The following is a 20,519-nucleotide window of genomic DNA, read 5'->3' as shown; positions in this document are numbered from 1 at the left end:
GTAAGGATAAGGATAAGTAATCCTGGAAGATTTAAGCGCCAATTGGAGGTCAATTACCAACATTTGAGTCCAAGTCACTTACAGTTCAATTGCAGTCAAATTTGAAAAACAGTATGTAGACTATTACAAAAAAGGTAGTAATTAACGTTGTAATTAACGTCCAAATACATTTTAATGATGAAAAACATACAGTAAGCGTGAACACTGAAAGTTAAACAAGGATAACAAAAGAAGCAAACAACTGTACCACTATATAGAACCACAAACAATAATATAAAACAATTAAATATACTGCCTTTGCCGCTTGCAGTTCAAACGGTTTGCCACAATTCAGCAAAAAACATTTTTACAATGCTATTTTTGTGCATCTCATAGGTTTTTCATGTTTGTTTAATCTGGAAGGCAATATTTCCGACGGACTTGAAGGTAGCACTTTAGAACATTTGACCTCTGCCAGCATCAAAGGGCAAAATCATTGTTTTGCTAGTGAATCTGTCTAAATCAATAGTTGGGGAGGAAGTATTCAGGTCCTTTGCTAGAGCTAAAAAGGAGCAATATCACACTATAGAAACACGTCACTACCAGTAAGTCCTGCATTTAAAAGTTAGTGCTGCTTAAGCAAAAGTATTATTAGCAAAATGCACTTTGAATATACAAAATAAAAGCATTAAATGTAGAAAAATGTCCCTTATTAATGTTAAACTATAATAAATGATATATTATTATACTGTCAGGCAGTCTAATTGATAACAATGCAATGTACATTTCTGTAAATTAAGCACAGTAGTTCCCTCTAAATTATATAGAAGTATAAAGTGGCATGAAAGGAAAATAAAGCAAAATTTCACCACTGGAAATTTTTACATTATATATATTTATCAAGCTATATATATATTTTTTTTATCATTTAAGAGGTATCAGATTATGTAAAATATAAGCATGACCTCTCATATGAATTAGAGGTGTGAATAAAATATACATTTAGACAGTGCACCTACAAACTAACTGTTATTAGAAAATATACACTTCTTTATTCCAGTAATAACCTCAGTGTCTTCTTGTTTGTGCTTCAGCAACATCCATCTCTGAGCCAGATGTCTGCAACGTAGTGCCTGCCATGTACAAGTCAAAATGGGTACACTTAATGAGGAGCGTGGAGGAAAAAGGGGTTGTACAGAGTCAACACAGTGGACATCGCCATAACACACAGTCAGATAAAAATGTATGTAAGCCATTTTGAGAAAGCTCTTGCAGGCAAACGTATTTCATGATCCATTGTGACATTGTGACACACTGAATCCAAATCCATCAAAGCAAATAGTGGAAACGCCCGAGAGTAAAATCAAACAAACGGTAAATTCTCTCAAAAACCCAAATGAAAAAGCTGATGGGTTAATATTCTTCTTATTCCAGAGGAAGAGCGTACAATCTTGGTGTGGTAGAAGAAGTTCAGACAAGGGGAGGCCATACTGCCATATTAACTAGACCAAATATATGGTTTGAATAAGCTTAATGCTTTCAACTGTTAGTCCAGAAGAGACCATTACAAAAACAGACATCAGGTAAGTTACTGTACAGTAAATCAAGGACTCCAGAAGAAGCTTCAGAGGTTGCGTGATCCTTTCTCCTTGAAGTGGACAGACCATGCAAAAGATGTAAAATGCATTAGCCAAGCCAGTTACAATAACAAGAGGTCCATTAATTAGGAAACATGTTACATAGTTAATCTTTATTCTGTTTGCTCTTTCTGCTTTGGAGTCCTCTTCCCTTGTAGTGCTCTTACAAATAAAACACTTCGAGCACTCAAACTCTGTGTAATGTAACAAATCTGCCGTATTTGCATCACACGCAAATCAGAAAATTTTAATAAAACATACAGACAGGAATAAAGACTTCACTCCATGTTTTTATTCCATGTATCATCTAATTTATAACAGAAATGATTTACAGACAGAATCTGAGAGGTATTTAAACTCTGTGCAATGTAGCAACTCTCCAGTATTTGCATCCCACGCAAATCAGAATATGCAAAGAAGCATACTACTGTGAAATCATACAGAAATAGGTACACAGTCATTACTCAATGTTTTTTCTCTGTGTATGGATCATTTTTTTACATCATGTGAATTATTATATTGACTAAAATGAGACATTTATATTTGCTATTCCATAAAACACAAGTTCATCAAATTAAACCTCACACTGTATAAAATATATTTCAAGCACTACCACTACCATATCGTACATCCAGTAATCAACGCAATGACATTTGGACACCGACAGTTACAGTATTAGCTATTTCACCTGATGTTAACTGGCTGGAGTGCATTTTCACATCATTTGTTGCCATGCCAACCCCACACAGTGCTTTGAGTGCCTTCCAGACATCGGCAGCGCTTCGCTTGAATGCAGTCTGACCAATGCCCAAGTTGACCGTGGTGCCTGATAAGTACAGGGAGGTGACTGTGAAGGAGACCCAAGTATTGAGATGAAATTGCGAGGAGAATATGTAGGTAAATGCATCAAAGAAATAAAAAGTGGCATAGAGGAGGTAGAGTACTGCTTGAGAGATCCCAGTGATGGTAACTCTCATCTGACTTCGAATCGTTGGACAGGAGAAGTAGCTGCCGCCCCACGCCATGCTTCTTATGTGTCTGTACAGGTAGTGTGCCGTGGAAAAGCTAGAAACCATCATTATACACAGGCAGATCCAGATGTACACTTTGAGGATGAAGAAACAAACTTGGCTTGACAAGTACAGTTCCTCAATGTGATTGTCAGTCCATGTATCATTGATATCGGTGAACCCACTGGAGGTGGTCAGATGTACAATATTGATGACACCATCAAAACAAAAAAGTATTGCATCAAGGAACAAAGCCACGCAGGTGATGGACCTGAGGTTCCTCTTTACCCAGATCAAAAGAGCTCGCTGTGAAGGGACAATCTGGATGTAGTAGTAGAAGTTCAGCCAAACAGAACACGTCATGCTGCAATGCACGTAGCAACTCAAAATCATCCACGACACAACAGACACGTTAAAGTCACCAACGTAGTTAATCACGCCACCCACCAACATCAAAGAGATAAAATAAAAAATTGTGCACCAGACAAGATATCCCAGTAGAATATTTAAAGGCTGCTTGAACCTTTGTCTGTTGCATGTTGGGAAGATCAAGCAACATGCGTAGAAAATATTCGCAGTGAGGTTGAGGAAGATGAGAGGACCGTTGATTAATAGGAAAGCCTGCTCACTCAGATTTATGAGTGTACGTTCCATTGGTGGTTTAGAGAATTGAAAATTTCAAAAGGAAGTTGTGCCTCTCTGCGTGTGCTCTGGTCTTTTGAGCTTTAGACTGTGAGAGTCCTTTATAGGAAACCAAGAAAACCAATGTAAATTGACCTGAACAGCCAGAACGGAAAGTCAATATGCAAACAACTGTAGCTACGCAGAAAGGAATATTAGCATATGTAGCACATTGTTTCTGAGATTTATCTGACAATGTATATATTGTCATGTTAGACATTTGCTTGATGTCAGTCATATTTTAGATGAAACATTGCTGTTTGTGGAAGTGAACAGAATGTTGACAGAGGGTTACTATGGTGATGTGTTTGTTTGTTGTGATCCCCATTAGTTGTTGCCCTGGCAACACCTAGTCTTCATGGGGTCTATATTCAAAAAAGGACACACAGTCAACAACTTGTGCACTTACACTTCATACAATAAACAGTAGTTACAACATTAACATCTAACAAATGACAAAACCATGAATGTCTGCTTTTCCCTTACATCTCCAAACTGTAGAAAGAAGACACAGTTAAAGGAATAGTTCAATATTTTCAGAAATAGCACCCATACTGAGCCATCGATGAGTAGATCAGTGACACTCTGCCAGGGAGGGGGATGTTGACGGAGGACCCTAAGAAGAGAAAAGCAGAGAGTGACCGAGCAAGAGGCCCGTCGGACAAGAGTAAATCTGGCTGTTGGTCGTTGGCAAGAGCTGCACAAAATAAAAGGCAGAGAGACAGACACGGATGAGAGCACATAGCTCTGTTGTGACAGTTGCATATGAGCAGTTTTCAGGGGTAATTAACAGAAGTGCACTCTTGTCACTACACCTTTTTCATAGCAGACTTTTTTTTTTTTTACTTGTCATAGCAAGAAATGCACAGGTGTACCTGATGACACTCTGTCTGTCCGTAAGCCATGACAATGTCACAGGGAGCCAGCATAAACAGTAACAGGACCCTGACACTGAAGCAGCTAAATGGACCTCAGCCATCAATAATCTTATTATGTACACCTGCGCTTTTCATTCTGTGACATGTCAAGATGTCCTCCATGAAAAAGGCTTTAGCTTCACAGCGTGATGCGGATCATGAAGACATAATATAAAATGATTTAACTTGATTGAGTTCCATGCAACCATGCATATTATACACTGTATCTATACATTTAAGAAGATACCACAAAAAGTATATTTATTCATGATTTTTTCTAATTTAACTTTTCCATGGTAACTGTGGTCTGGAGCTTCCATGCATTGGGTCGTCAAAGTACCCAAATGTAGCGGTGAGCCATATGTTCCTTAGCCAACGACTATACATTACCCTACAGGAAAGCAACTTTAATGGAGCGGAGTACATGTAAAGAACTTTGTCCACAGAGGAGGAGATATCCACATACAATATCATTGTCTTACAAACAAAGGGGTCTCTGTTGTATTTGGAACTGATTGTCACTGACTATAAATAAACAATTAGCTCAAGTACTTTAGAGCGTTAATAGTATTTCATGTCTGATACCGATACCCTCTTTTCCCCTCTCTTAAACAACTAAACTGTTAATAATACATTTGTATGGATGCACTTTGTGTAACCTAGCCATCTAAAAAACATAATGCTTAAACTGTGAAACAAATATTCTACTCACATGAAGGAAGAAATACATAACCCAAAGTACAGTTAAGCCTTCATGTAATAGTTTAGGCTAATTGGTTGTGTCAGATTATAATTTTATTTTCTGCAATCCAGTGATTTTGTCTAATATTTGACCGATACTGATGCTGAGTTTTGGATCAGCACATCCCTAGTATGAAATAAAATTAGAGTTGTAATTATTCACTTGCACTTAATATGGAACTTGGACACCATCTTCAGCTGGAGGCTTTATCTATATTACCCTGTACTCCTAACTTACCTAACCTAACTAGTGCAGTTTCATTTCAATTCATTTTAATGTGACACTATAGTTTGACAGATGCACTTATTAGCTTTCCTGTAGCTTTCAACTGCATGGTCTTCATCACTGTGCATTCTCATAACCAATAAATAATGCTTTACTTACTTACTTACTCAGTATGGAATGTCATTAATAAATAATAATAATATATATTTTTAAATGGATTCGAGAAAAAACTGCTGTGCAATTTATTTTTATTTAAATAAGCCCGTCTGACTAGAACGCCAGAATGAACAGATCATATGAACACAAAGGAAGAAAATATAAAATAAAAATAATACTCCATGTCAGAAATAGCAAACTAATTATGATACATCTTTACATTCAAACACTCACTGACATATGATCCTTCTAGTATATAGATAATTATTCCTCTCACACATACACACACCTCACAAACAGCAGTACTTAATACACACGCTCTCACTCTCTCTCTCACACACACACACACACACACACTTAAAGCAATTGATTTATCCCTCTTACGTCTGTCAGTGTGTATGTATGAGTGGTCCATTATGCTACATGTCAAGGACTCGGACATACAGGGAATAAATAAAAGTCGGCATCAGAATTCAAAGTAGTTTTTCAGTTTCTTTTGGCATTAAATAGAACTTTGTGCATCCTTCAGTGGTTTGTTATTGTCTTCTTCCCTCAATACTTTATTCTCAGATTATTATCTAAGAAGAAACTGAAAATTCACAGCAGTGGCATGCACATTTCATTCATATTTCAGCACTTTAAGGACCACTTCAGTGTTTTTGCATGTTCAAGCCTATTTCTTAGACGTCACATATGCTTTACAATACTGCTTATTTAATTCAAATGTGTTTTTCCTACATTCCTGGAGGTCAATAATTCACATTATGTGCTGTTAGTGAACACAGTGAACACTGTATCTGATTTTATTTATCACTGTGCATTAATGCAGTGCAGATTTTTTGAGCAAGTCTGTGCTGCATTACCGGGCAGCAACAATACAACTGGAAGATATAATGTTTACCGTCACGGATCAACTACCTCAAGCACGTTTCAAGCATCTGCAAATTGTTTTTCATCACACTGCGGAGTAAATGAGAATCAGTGGCTGCTGGAAAGCTTGAAAAACACATTAGGCAGTCTGATGCAACAGCAACAATGTGATGTGTGAGGTGAAGTAAATGAGCTAAAACATGCAAAAACACTAAAATGGTCATTCAAGAACACTCTCAGGAAACATTTTACTTGCAAAAATGTGCACTCACATAACATGCACACGCCCACACACACACACACACACACACACACACACACACACACACACGTTTACATAGTTCGTGTGCAGCCCTGAATGCAGATGGACTCTCTAAAACAGTGCGGCTCACACATTAGCACTGTCACTGTGACAGAAAACCATAATGACACATCAGAGTTGTCAGTATAAGAGATGGTAGGTTCCTGCATGCGTGTTCAAGGTTGGGCAGTTAGAAGTAGTCTCTTCTCCGTGAGTCGTCACTGATGAAGGAGGGGTTCCACTGGGCGGGGTAAATGCATGAGTGGCGAGAGCCCGGCAGGCCTGTGAACGGGTATAGGCCGTTTCTGTCCAGGTCTGAGTTGCGTAACGCAGGCTGTGGGGACAGAGAAGGAGAAAATGTACACAATGTATTTAACAACCAGTTTCCTCTTGTCTAATATAATGATTTATCAGTTGTATCCACTGTCTAGACACACAAAACAAAGCCTTCACTTGAACGATGAAGACAAATGAAGTGAGTGGGGGTACGTCTCCTTACAGAGTAGTAAATGTCCGTCATCTGCAGCAGGTTCTTCGTGCTGCCGTTCTCTTGCATCTCTATGGTCTCTCTGCCCCACTCCATGGATATGCGGTTACTTTTAGGGAAATCTGCATACGGGGACATCTGCATGTCTCCACTCTTGAAGATGATCTTGTTTATGTCATTCTTGTCTTTCCTTGGAGAAAACATTTTAAAGAAGTTACACCTTTGGCAAAATTCACAAAACCATTTAAAGTAAGGGATTGTGTTGTTTTGGTAGTTTGGGTGAACTACTCTTGTTTTTATAGTCTAGGTCGGACCTGGGTTTTCAACAGGGGGTTAGTGACCCATTGTTAGATAATATTTTGGAAGTTTTTATTTTACAACACTGTCAGAAAATTAACATGAATCCAACATTTTAGATTCCACATGTATATTTAAAATTAAAATATGAATATATTATTGTATGCATAACACATTATTGTAGGCCAAGTTTACACTATTAAAGACAATATTTGTATTAGCTGGTTCCTGCTCCATTTCTCTTTCAGCGTCAGAGTCCTTGGTCTAGGATGACTTGTTTTTTCATCAACTTGAAAATACAGTAGAGCAAGGGAGATTACTGCACTGGTATCAACAATAATAGCAGTCTTACTTGCAACAGGTGACAATGAGAGCTATGACGAGGACGAGGAGCAAAGCGCCCCCTGCAGGTGAGACCACGACTGCAATCAGCTTGTAAACTGCAATGTCAAATAACACAAATCATATGTTAAACTTTAAAAAACATATATCAGCATCACAACAGCAAATGTAGACCAAAATATCTTCTAACGAAACTGAATATGTGTTATATTGTTATATTTGGCCTGTTCAGGTATTTTTAGCATCACTTACAATTTCCACAGTTGAATCCTCCAAATCCAAACATGCACCTGAAAGCAGAAACAGAATCTGCAGTGAGAATGTGGTCTAAAATCTTTCAGTGTACCTGGATTTGCAACATGAGGGGAAAAAATGTTGAACTCACGGAATGCAGGTGCCGTTTTCCAGCTTGTAGCCGTCCCCACATTCTGAAACAAGATGTTTTGTTTAGAAAAAAGAGTTGGTATAAAGAGTTAATTTTCAATCTGTGTCTTTAATTTTGATTCATTTTCATGTGAAATCTCCTCAGTATTTTGTTTTTGCAGGGAGTAAAAGCTTGATTGTCATCAGCACCTAGTTTTTAGGCGTAAACCATAGTGGAACATTCAACATCCGGTTAATACGTATTTGCTTTTTCAGTTTAATTATTGTATTTACAAAAAAAAAACACATGGACTCACAGTAAGTAGTTGGATAGATCTGTGAACCAGCAATGTTTAAACAGAAACACACATTTACCTAAGCACGACAGGTCATCAGGGTTGTGTTTGTAGTATCCTTGAAGACACTGGCAGTGGGCTGTGCCGCTGCTGTCTGTGCAGGTGGAGCGTTCCGTATCACACTGAGTCTTCTGGGCCACGCACAGACTTTCCACTGGAAGATAGTGCAGACACAATTAGTATTGACAATAACAACACAGGAATCTGAACACAAGTAGTCCTACATAAAATTGCTACTATGTATTTGAGCTTACAGTCCTCATAGTCCTGTTAATGTAGGATTCCCTGTAGTGTATGGTTGTGAGATATAGCAGATTTTGCATGATGTAATAATGTAACTGTCTAATCTTGTTCAAAATGTAACATGGTACCTTTCATGAGGGAGCTATTTATGGCTAAATTGTGCCCCCTAGTGGCTTTATACACATTAACACATACACTGATCAGCCATAACATTATGACCACCTGGGCAAAAAGGTATTATTACATTCACACATTTGAAGTCGTTAAAACTGCATTGATTTAAAACGAGCAAACATCAGGGGGTTAATTATGATTACTAGTTATTACATTTACCGTGATAAGTGAGCTTGTGGTGCAGGACCATCCGGCAGTGAGCCATTGAGGAGCTGCAGTTGCTGAGAGACATCTGGATGCTGTTGTAGACCTCAGCACTCGTCACATTGGTGGAAATAGAAAACATGTTGACAGCTGAGATGCGAATCCCGTCCTCTTCTCTGTAGGGAAGAGATCAGAGGTCAATACAGAGGTCTACGCTGACAAAATCTCCATATTGAATCTTTAAGGCTCAGTGATTTTTTTCTCATTCTGAACCTAGTAGTTTTAATCAATAACATTTGAACAAACATCCTGAATATATAACAACACATTTTAGAAAAAGCACAGACACGTAATGGTTAAGTGATGACAAGAACTTACTTCTTACTCAGCATTGAGCGGCTGTAACCTCGGAGGACTGACAATGAAGCGTTGAGCTGAGGTAAAGACAGGAAGAGAGTGGTGTGTAAGATATAATACACATAATACGCGTCTGAAAGAAGATACAGTGATGTGGACTGCCTCTCACCAGCTGAATGATCTCTCGCTGGATCTCATGCACGGTGGTGCTCTTGAAGACAACAGGGTCATGTGGGAGTCTGTTAACACTAAAAGTTCCCAGGAATGTCTTTGCTATGGAGGGGAAAAAATACTCTCTGTGAATCAAAAGAAGGCTTTTGGGAAAACAACTTTGACCTGTGAATTATTATACAGTTTTTGTATCATCTGTGATGGAATTATCGTTTTAACATTGTTATGTATAAAAGGGGTTTTACCTCTGGTGCAGGTGCGTCCATCCTCCAGGTCGAACCCAAGTGGACATTCGCAGCTGAAGGAACCTCGCGTGTTCACACACGTGGACCCAACGGGGCAGGGGTCCTTCTCACACTCATCTATATCTGGACACATGTAGGTATCACAATATTATATTTAATAGGACCTTAAACCTGAATCTTAACCCTCAGAACTAAATGGAAAAATATATTTTATTTCCTGCTTGGTTATACTGAAACATAACATTTAAAGTGCATGTTGACAGTGTTATTAAGCTGTCAGGAAGAAAAGAAGAGAAGCTCACCCTGGTTGCAGGTCGGCCCTGTCCATGCCTGCTGACACTGGCAGGTGAACTGATGCCCTTTATAGCTCACACACATCCCTCCGTTCATACAAGGGTTTGACACACAGGGGTTTCCTTGAGTTCAGAGAGGACAGCAGGCATTTTACCACAAAGAAGAAACTGAACCTTTTGAAAAAGCTAAAAACGGTGTAATGACTTAAGACATACAATGGTTTAACGCAGACATTCATCATGTCTCATCAATCTCCCAGTCACAGCAGTTTATAATGCACATTCTGACACCTTACCTAATTTCAGTATTACATTTTTTTGCATCGTTCTCTCATACAAATAAGTATAAAGATCACTGCAGTAATCAGCATCCATCTCAGTCATTTTAAGTTGCACATAAGAGGAATGTGACACAAATGCATCATTTCCAATTTCATCAACTACAAGATATCCCCTTCTTCAGACCACAGAGTTCCGATCTATAGTCATTTGAATAGACTAACCTGCATTTCACTTAACCCTCCTAATATTTGGAAAGCTTTATAAATGAAACAAAACTGATCCAGTAGGTTCAAGGTTTTACTTTTGCTGTTCTAAACACCAGGTGTTTGGTGCGTCTTTGCAATTCCCTGGCATACATGAACTTGTGTATTTTTACATTTACAGTTGGTTATAGCCAGTAAAAGAAGGTATTGGTCAGCATTAACAGCAACAGTCACCACAGTTAACTGTAGAAAATAAAGTAAGAAGAAACGTTCTTGCTGTAAAAACTGCAGGTCAAGGTTTATCACGAAGGAAGAGTATACACCACTTACTTGGTGGTGGTGGTGGGGCCTTGGTAGATCTGACGTCAGTGGGAAATGTCGTCACCACCAGCTCTGTGGTTCCTCTGTCTGTCTGTTTTCCAGTGGTCTGCAGGGCCTCTGTACTCTCAGTTGGGGTGCTGTGGATGTAGGTGGTGGTGATGTGCTGGCTATAAGCCGTGGTGATCCCCAGAGTGCCTGTGCTTGTCTCTATCTGCAGGGTTGTGACGTTAGTGGGGTTAGCCACCCCAGTTGAAGGCCCCTGGGTTTGGCTGGTTGGCACACGGTGAGTTGGGGGCGCAGTACTGGTCTGCAGGGCCAGGGTGGAGGCTGTGGTGGAGGGTGTGGTGTATGGGATAGTGTCCTCGGTAGGTGGCCCTGGAGCAGAGCTGCTGGTGGTGCTACTGAACCTTGAGGATGAGGTTGCAGGTAGATTAGACGTGGTGGTGGTCATGGTAGTTGTGGTGGTGGTGCTGGAGGCACTGGCTTTGGAAGTGTTTTCCTCCGTTATCTGTGATCTGTTACAGAGAAAATCAATCAAGTCTTTTGATTATTTACAGCCCATAGCTCATAAATCCTTAACTGCACTTCTGTTTTGCTTGGTGTCTGTCTGTCCATCCATTTACTTTTAATATTTACACTAAAATCAGTAAATTAATTTACCATTTAATACATTTAAATATGTTATTTAAATAAGTTTTTAATCTCCAACATTATTGGATTTAGTCTCTCCCTTAACTAAAGTTTGGTCAATTAAATTTTGTAATTGCTGCAAATTTTAGAAGCTGTTTTTTGCACAAATGATGCATTTCTAAAGAATAATAAGTCTCTATGTGGTGAAACACATCAGGAAGTGACATGTAACAAGTGTTTTAAGTCAGTTTTTATTGTTTTGAATATGCAGTTACTGTAGTTTGCGAGTTAAGTCAAAATAATGTTGTCTAATAATCAATACTTCTAGAAAATAATATAATATAATCAATATTATTAAGCATAATGATGAATCATTCTCTCTGCTGCGAACAAATATCTTCCCTTGAACCATTATTGTATTATTTGTTTCATAATTAATCAAGCACAAAGTTTAATCAACAATAAAATGTACCTTTCTGTAACGGTGACAGGTGTGGTGGTGAAGAAGGCCTCAGTTACCAGCACTGGAGTGTCTGTGAGAGAGTCGTCCAGTTCAGATGTACTACTGCTGACTGTAGGGGATGCTGTGGTCAGACCCAAGTCCTCGCTTTGCTCCCTGGTCTGGGATGAAACCCCCTCAGTGCTCTCCTGGTTCTGAGTGCTAAAGCTGTGGGCTTCAGTGGAGGGCTCGGTGGAAGTTCCAACACTAGTGCCCGACCCCTGGTCTGTCCCTGAGATGTTTGTAGGACCTTTTGCAGGAGAGGTGACGGGAGGTGTGGAGGAAACGGACACTTCTGATTGGTCAGTGCTGGGCTCTGTCAGTCTGAGAGGTGGTGTCGAGTCAGAAGTCTCGTCTGATGTTGAGGTGTGTTGATGCTGGGTGGCATTAGGTTGCCTGGTTAAACTTTGGGTTCCTCTGCTGCCCCCTGGGCTCCCAGTCTCTGAAAATGTCCCCTTGAAGGACTGGGTCATGTGCTGGTCTGTTGTGTCCCCGCTGTCAGTCCTGGTGGATGGGGCACTGTGGGTGTAATCCTCAGTCTCTGTAGCCCTAGCAGAAATACCCCAAGTAGAAGGGGGCTGATGGGAGTTGGAGTCCTCTGTAAAGGCAGAGGAGGTGCTGTTGCTGGAAGAGGAGGTGACAGACAGCAGGTTCCTCTCCCCAGCTCGGGTTATGGCGGTGGAAGTGTAAGTGCTGTCGGTGTGGACGGCTGTTTGGGACATTGAGGACGATGCATCTCCTAGTCGGAGGGTGGTGTCTGGGCTGTCCTGGGGCAGTCTGGCTTCCTCTGTCAACATCTGGGAACTAGCCTCCCAGAACACAACAGGGGAGGACTGTGGCACCTGGTCTGTGTTAACAAAGTCCTTCCAGTCCCTGCTGCTGCTGCTGCTGCTGCTGCTGCTGGCCTCAGTGGTGGCTACCACGAGGGTGGAGGAGAGCGGCTCAGTAGACAGACTTGTGGCTTCTAGTGACGTGCTGCTTGTTTCTGTGAAGGTTTGTGTCTGCTCAGTGTCTGTGGAAAAATAAAAATATCAAGTTTGTCCAATCACTCACTACAGACAAGACACTGAAAACATTCTGAGGTCTCTTTATTTCTGTCTCAAGAGTATTATTGCTTTTTTTGTGATACCAAACAACAGCTTTATACTATTAGCTACTATAAGCTCAGACAAACAGAAAAAGTGCTTTCAGTCAGTCTGAATTCTCTGTTAAAACTGCACCAGAAATGAACTCCGTCCCAGCCACTATTAGAGCACTGGACACACATGGCGTATTTAGAGCTCTTTTAAAGAAAATGTAGTATAAGGGTGTCCAGAATTAGGTTTCTTTTAGCATTAGTATTTTCTTTTCTTTTTATGATTGTTCTGCATGTTTATAAATGATCTTAATAACTTTGTAATTTCAGTTCACAGGGTGACTATGTAACATCTGTCCAGGGACTACAGATGAAAAATAGCCACTTGTGCATGCATCTGGTGTATTTACAGCAAATATCATATCTTAAAAATATGTTGCTAGATAAACCAATGATTAATCAATTAACACAATCCTTTAAAAGTTGTTTAAAGTCAATTAATAAAGCAAAAATGCCAAGACAAATTCCAGGACTTCTCAAATGTAATGTTTTCTTGCTTTTGTTCTCACTGTAAATTGAATTTTGCTTTTTGATTTTGGACAACAGATTAAACACATCAAGTACGGTAACTTTTGGCAATTTCTACGACACGTTACAGATCAAACAATAATCCATCAATTGGAGAACAGACAAATTAAAAAAACTACAGTTGCAACCCTTCACAGGATATTGATCAATCCACTCAAGAAGTAAAAAAAACATGATTACTGAGCTCTTAACGCTGTTACATGCAGGATATAAACTTCTTTAACATGTAGTGAAATACTTATATTATCATCATAATATGTTGTCTAAGAAGCTACATGCTCAAATCAGGGAGTCTCACAGTGATCATGTTGACACTCAGTTCATTCAACGATACGCCATATTTCTATCGGAGCCCAGAACCGACAAACCAAACACTGCAACTTCACCGATACATGCCACTGAATCCTACACACGGGTCCTTACAAACTGTACATATTGTAGTTCACTTCCACCCGTGGCCACCAGAGGGTGCTCACTGGGCTGTGTCTGGCCTGCTCAGGCTGCAGAAAGTGGGAAGACCCTGTCAGAAGTACTATTGCTTGCTGCAGAGGCAATGATTTTGGGTGGAGAACAATTGGCAGCAAGGCTTGTCTACTCTAACAATGGCATGAGGTCCTAAATATGGCGGTGACTGTCTCCATTGGGAATCAGCCATTTCCTTCCTAAAGCTGAGCGAGCACAAGGCACTGGCAGAACACAGTCACCATGGATCTGGGTGTGTTTTCATGTTCAGTGACTGTGGATAGTTTTTTTTTAGCCCGACTTAAAATTGTTTTTCAGTCATAAAAAAAACCCCAAACATGATTGGAGTGTCAAAAAAAGGATGTTGTTTTAGATTGTTGTTTTTAAAATGTATTTTTTATCAGTTTGCCTTCGATAGTTGACAGTTAGAGATACATAAGAACCACAAACAGTGAGCAAGAGGGATGACAAGCAACCTGGAATCAACCTGGAGTTGGTGCAATTGCATAATTTGTGTCTTAGACCAGTGGTTTTCAAACTGGGGTCCAGGGACTAACAGGGGTCCTTGAGTGGGTTGTAGGGAGTCTGCAGCAGACAACTGGCGTACAGGTTAGCATACAGTCACAATGTAGTTTTAGCATTCATTTGGACATTTTGGGGCCTTGTTTCTTGCCATCTAACAAATAAAAGTCCAATATTTACTCCCCTTTTATCTCCCTGCTCTGTTATGTCCACTAGCTCTCTATTAACTTTTCACTGGTGTTTGATGCTTGGCAGGTAGTGTACAGTGGGTTTATGAAAGCTTTATAACAGCTGCCTGCTGCTGCTGAAGAGGATGCAATAAGAGTGGTGAGACTGAGTTGTAAAGTTGTGGGCTGTAAAACCAAAACAATGAGCTGAAAGATGCTAAAAAGCAACATAAAGCTGAGGGGAACTGCAGATAACTCTCTGTGGGTTCATCACCACAAATGGATATATATGCATGTTATACACAGTCAGTGTTTACATACAAATATTGAATGCAGCTTTAAATTACATAACTAGTGAGCATCCAAAGGTGAATAGTCTTAAAATATCAAGTGTAGTGAGAAAATGACTTCACACACAAGTCAGCTGGGCACCAAGTCTGTGTGAGGTCTTTATCCGACCTGTTTTTTTTCTCTGCCTATCACTGATGCTGTGCCGTCTGACAGCCTGTTATCTGGCCGGTCCCCAGATAGCCCAGGACTGGAACAACAGCACTCTGATGATGAGCATCGGTGCTGGACAGCATCCTGACAGTGACCAGCAGTCACCATCAAAAAACCAATGGAGGGGAGAGTTCAACTACAGAATGGCCCGTCCACTGGGAGTCTGTCGGGAGAACTGGGCCACTCGACTCTATTTTTCTCTCTCACTTCCTCTGCATGTGTCTCTCTCATTATTTCATTCTCTCTCCCTGGATCCAGTCCGGGCAACACAACTCAGACTGGAACGTGGTGTTGGCAACAAGTGGCGGACACTCCCAGATTCTCTGCTGTTTATCTCTCAGCTCTCAACTGTGTCGTCTTTTCACATCTGCTACACTTCAGAAACTCTGTGGTCTGCATATTAATTTAGGCAAGTGCAGTGCATTCAGAATACTAATGAGCACCGACGATGGTATGACTGAGCAGTGTTGTAAATGTAATGATTGATGTTTTATTGCCAACAGATAAAATAGGTCCTCTGTTGCCACGGACTATTACTGAGTGATAAACTGTTGAGCTGTTTGAAATTCACAGCTCAGTCTGTGGGTCTCTCATCCTATAACAGCGACCTTAAGACTTGTTCCAGGATAGGAAAGGCGAATGTGGTTGAAGTCATGGTGACTCAACCACATTGAGTGGTGAATCATTTCCACTTTATCATTGTAGGACTGCACAATTAATCGCAGTATTATCGAAAATGCAACATGTGTACAATACGCAAATTGCAAGAAGCTGCAGTTTTTGGATAACGGTGTGATAAGTGTGAGAGGAAACAGCATTATAATGAAGTACTGTAGAGCTGCAGAGATTCCCTGACCTATAAATCTTGTTCTCCAGATGTAAGAAAACATGTTTGTTTGGTACAGACCCCAACAAATGTCACACTATCATGATTTAATTTTTCTTTTCCAGTGAAACTAAAATTGTAATGGAAAAATGAAGGAAGTCCCATTCATTGTGAATCATATCCCATTTGCAGTATGAGGAACTGTATTCGGCAGCTCTGCATGACTGAAACCAGGCAAAAATCTCAGTGGATTTATAGGATTCAGTGGCATCTGTGAAGTTGCGGACTGCAACCATTTGATCACAGCTCAGCGTTCCAAATGTGTAGGAGAAACTAAAGTGGTCACAAAACTGGAAGGGAAAAAAAAACACAACAAAGCTCTATCTAGAGCCAGTGTTTGTACAAACATGACGGGTCAACACGGCAGCCTCCGTGGAAGAGGACCCGCTCCCTCTGTAGGTCAAAGTGTCTCATTCCAAGGTAACGAAAACACAATGATTCTTCTTTTCAAATGATTATACACTAATGAAAACATATGAATATTATATTCCATTTCTGCCCATAGATCTTCCTAAATGTTTCACACTGGACCTTTAAGGTTGTCTATTATACGTAAGCTATATGGTATACTGTATTGTGACCAACTGGCAGAAGCATAAGTACAGTAGTAATAATAGTAATATTGTGTTAATATCTGGCTGCAGTTGCACTGGAACTATATTAAGGTTATAAAGAGACTGTTATAAAGGTGTAGTGCTCTGATCTCTGTTCATGGGGTAAGGTCCCTATCAGATGTTATATTATGTAATAATAAGTGTTATTCAAACAAAAAATTTAAAAAGATTCTTCATTTGTGCGCTAAAAACTTAAATCTCTCTTCCTTTCTGCTGTCTAGGGTTTATATTCATGAGTATTTTGCTTCCAGCATAGCAGCACTGCACCAAAACCTCTATTTAAGGGATACAATTGGTCCCTGACTCTCTTAAAAAGATGTATTTTAATTGTGTAAATGTAATTAAAAGCCTCTTTCTCTTCGATTGCTATGAGCCGATAAGACAATAGTGTAGCTGTGGGTGTAACTCTGGCCTCTACCGCAAATGACTTTCTTCCTATAGTGTGATGATTGATACTGGGCCTTGTGCACAGGGAACTCAAACCCTTAGAGCTGTGAAGTGAAGTGAAAAGCTGTATGTGGTTCAGATGTGGTTTCCCTCTGATCATGTATACAAAATAGTTCAGCTGAAGGTTCTTTTGTAGGAGCAACATATATATTAACTCAAAGCATCACAATCCCTCTAACCTGGATGCTCTAACCAACGCCTCATGCAAAGGTTTGACCACTGCATGCAGGGAACCATTCACCTTTTAAAACACCTGTATGAGCTGACTTTTTTGTAGCAACAGCAACACCTCGGCTTCATTTCTAACACGGCTCTAGCAAACTTGTTACAAAGGAGAGGCTTCTTATCAGATTTTAAATTTAGCTCATGATAAGTAGGGTTGTGTATGGGTAAGAATCTGGCGATAAAATACGCATCACGATACAGTATGAAGAACACACCATCATACGCATAAAATCTGAGTAAAAAGTTTGCTTTTTATGCAACCAGAGAAGTGGAATCTGTTTCCAAAATCACAGCCCTCAGTTTATGTTTGCAACACTGCTATTTAACGGTTGGGGGATTTAACCCAAAAATCAATACAGTATTTTTGAGAATCGATATCACAAAACAAAACATCGCAATATGATATGTTTTTATATTGTCTTCCACCCGTAATGATGCGAGTGATACATGAGTGTACATGTTTACTGGTTTCATCAAACTGAGTGAATGAGTCTTACTTGATAAACCAGATTTAACATGTTCAGTATAATCTGAAGTCTTTGTTCACTGCAAAGTAGGGACGCACTGATATATCGGCCGATATTCGCCTTGTTGCCTGACATTGGACTACCAGCAAATAAGATTGTATTCATCAGTGTTTATCTGTTGCTAAATGATGTGTTGGACATGTTGGATGAGAAGAGAAATAGACTGAGCTGCAACCATGTCTCTTATCTTTGTAGATTTATTTGTTTCGCTGGGACAAAATGTTGAATAAAGAACAACAAAAGACATCGGAATCGGCATCCGCTATTGGCCAAATTGTTATTTTAAACATTGAATAAGAATCGGCCCAGAATTTCCCAATCGGTGCATCCCTCCTGGAAAGGTCAGTTTGAAGAGGATCTATTCCAAAAAGTAAACTGTCTAATAGTGAGTTTAATGTGATACATTATAGCACTTAGAAACCCTTTTACGTTTTTAAATTGTTCTCTTTCTTCAATTTACTGGTTCCAGTTTCTCAAATGTAAATATTTTCAAGTCTTCTCCCTCCTTTAAGTACTTTTGGGTTTTGGTTGGTTAAACTAATGAAACAGTTTGTCAGCTTTGGCTTTGGGAACTTTTGTAAACTATTTCTGACAATCTACAGATGAACATATAAATCTATGATGAAAATTATTGTTAGTTACATCTCTATACTGAAGCATGCACAACTAAAAGAGCAATGCACTTGTTTCAGGACACTGGATGCACCTCAGTTAAATTCAATTTGGCATGCAACCTGTGGCAGAGCAGCATTAGAAACAGCATTTCAGTTTGCCACAACAGGAAATCTTCACTCAGGATATATAGCCTACAGTTGTAATTAAGAGATTATTGACACACAAAATGTTTATGGATCTGCTTATGGCTCGTTCTAGTGGGGTGGAAGTGAAAAACACACATTTAATGACCCTTTACTTTGCATGGGGGAAATAGATTCTCATATGGGATAATGGGGGTGAAAGTAAACCAACACTCAGCCTGCAGTGCACTTGCCACTGCAGGCCTCGCTGACAGTGATCTTACCGAAGTTTCCAGCAGCAGCAGTGTGTGTTTCAGCAGTGTGTGTGAGCAGGATGTTCCTCTGTGATGGTGATAAACTCTCGCTGGAGTATGAAGTTGAAGTTGCACTGTTTTCCATGTGGTTGAGTCCTTCTGTGGCGCTCGAATAATAAAATCCTGCCGTTCCCGAATCGGTGCTGTCGTTACTGGGGGTCCTTGCCCCGAGGGGCCCCGGTAGACCCAGCAGGAGGACCGACAGACACAAACCGAGGACGTGATTCAAAAACCACGTTTCCATGATTTCCAAGACCCCAAAACGGTCGCCGATAGTTTCCGAAAAGTCGAGTAGAGGCCGGGGAGTCTCCCGGGGACACCATGGGAGGAGCGCGGCGGCAATTAGTGAAGTTTCATAAGAATCAAATAAATCCTGGTACAGGTCCGGAGGAGGTCCGCTGCTCGGACGGCGGGGAACGGAAGATAACAGAACCGAGGCAGCAGCCTGTTATCACAGCGGAGGAGCCCGGGCTCCTCCTCCTCCTCCTCCTGCACACACACACACACACACACACACACACACACACTGTGGTGGTTTTCACTCTGTCCTGTTGTTCAACCCTGTGGCTGCTCTGCTGCCTTCAGGTGTTGTCGGAAGTCCGGCAGTTAAAAAAAAAAATGGAACTGTTCCTTTTTCAGCAAAGGGCGACTGGTGCTTCAGGAAGTTGAAGTTTTTAGTTAAACACACCACACAATGCTCTGGGTCATATGACAACTCATTAGTGCCATTAAGAAAAGAGTTAAATTAGGAATCATATAGGCACATGTTTAATTCCAATGAGTGATCACAATAATGACATACTAACTCTTCTTTATGTGTCCTATTATTAAAATCATATTAACCCTCTATGGCATGGTGTTGCCCTCAGGCAACAAACCACTATTTTGGCCCACACACCCCCCCTTTAAATTTTAAAAAATAACTAATCAAATTAAAAGCTTGATGATAAGTCTGTGACCAATGAAATTTGAGGTGGGCTTGGGTTTGACCATTTGTCTGTGGTGGGAACAGTCCTTTTTGGAACCATCGCAGGCTTGGACACACTGCTAGCAGAAGGTAAGATAAATTTCACTTTTTAACATGTTTAAATTTGAATAAGTTTGTATAAATAATATCTGTGATGTACATGAATATGTGAAGAAGCATATTTGATTGAGTAAAGACACTTTTTGTCTTTATTTATATAGTAAAATTGTAGTTTTTCCTTCGTTGCCTCAGGGCAACATTGCGCAGTTAGACCACTTTTGTTTGAACAAAAACATTCTCATGGATGGAGTGCAGGGATGCATAGTTATCACCATGATCCGTTTTTTTGCTTTACTATCTACTATTACTCACAGGAAATGTATGCACAAACATTTTATGGGTGTAAGGAAGTTGATCGAGCAGTTAGGCTTATTCCTTCTGACAGTGAGGACAGTGAGCTTGAGGAGAGTGACAGTGAGGAAGAGTGGACCCAAGAATCAGGTTTGAGGGAGAATAAGGAGATCAGAATTCAGTCAGTAGAGTAACATACTGTATGTAATGA

At 40.1% G+C, this 20,519-nt stretch overlaps 2 protein-coding genes across 2 annotated transcripts; both read right to left on the bottom strand.

Annotated features, from left to right (window-relative positions):
* Positions 1-1,969: 1,969 nt before the first annotated feature.
* LOC127365651 (taste receptor type 2 member 7-like) lies at positions 1,970-5,268 on the bottom strand. The gene has a single exon (XM_051403968.1). The coding sequence runs from the start codon at positions 3,278-3,280 to the stop codon at positions 2,255-2,257; it is 1,026 nt and encodes a 341-aa protein (XP_051259928.1). The 5' UTR covers positions 3,281-5,268; the 3' UTR covers positions 1,970-2,254.
* A 154-nt stretch (positions 5,269-5,422) lies between these two features.
* heg1 (heart development protein with EGF-like domains 1) lies at positions 5,423-19,439 on the bottom strand. Its single transcript, XM_051403936.1, has 14 exons — positions 18,961-19,439; positions 11,899-12,937; positions 10,806-11,311; positions 10,000-10,113; positions 9,698-9,820; positions 9,451-9,554; positions 9,303-9,358; positions 8,940-9,100; positions 8,383-8,517; positions 8,030-8,072; positions 7,897-7,934; positions 7,655-7,742; positions 7,018-7,195; positions 5,423-6,852 (listed from the first exon to the last, which is right to left on the bottom strand). Exons 1-14 carry the CDS (start codon positions 19,232-19,234, stop codon positions 6,709-6,711), a joined length of 3,003 nt encoding a protein of 1,000 aa, XP_051259896.1. The 5' UTR covers positions 19,235-19,439; the 3' UTR covers positions 5,423-6,708.
* Between the last annotated feature and the right edge of the window lie 1,080 nt (positions 19,440-20,519).

This window comes from Dicentrarchus labrax, unplaced genomic scaffold, assembly GCF_905237075.1.
Source record: "Dicentrarchus labrax unplaced genomic scaffold, dlabrax2021, whole genome shotgun sequence".
Taxonomy (NCBI): Eukaryota; Metazoa; Chordata; class Actinopteri; family Moronidae; genus Dicentrarchus; species Dicentrarchus labrax.
This window is presented reverse-complemented; position numbering and strand designations above follow the sequence as displayed.

Bases quoted from the DNA above. Each gene is read 5' to 3' on its own strand.
- heg1 (XM_051403936.1), bottom strand. From the start codon at position 19,234: ATGGAAACGTGGTTTTTGAATCACGTCCTCGGTTTGTGTCTGTCGGTC. The intron at 9,101-9,302 runs GTAAGTTCTTGT...TCTTCCCTACAG, and splicing joins CGCTCAATGCTGAGTAAGAA to AGAAGAGGACGGGATTCGCA. The intron at 8,073-8,382 runs GTAAATGTGTGT...ATCTTGTTTCAG, and splicing joins TGATGACCTGTCGTGCTTAG to AATGTGGGGACGGCTACAAG.
- LOC127365651 (XM_051403968.1), bottom strand. From the start codon at position 3,280: ATGGAACGTACACTCATAAATCTGAGTGAGCAGGCTTTCCTATTAATC.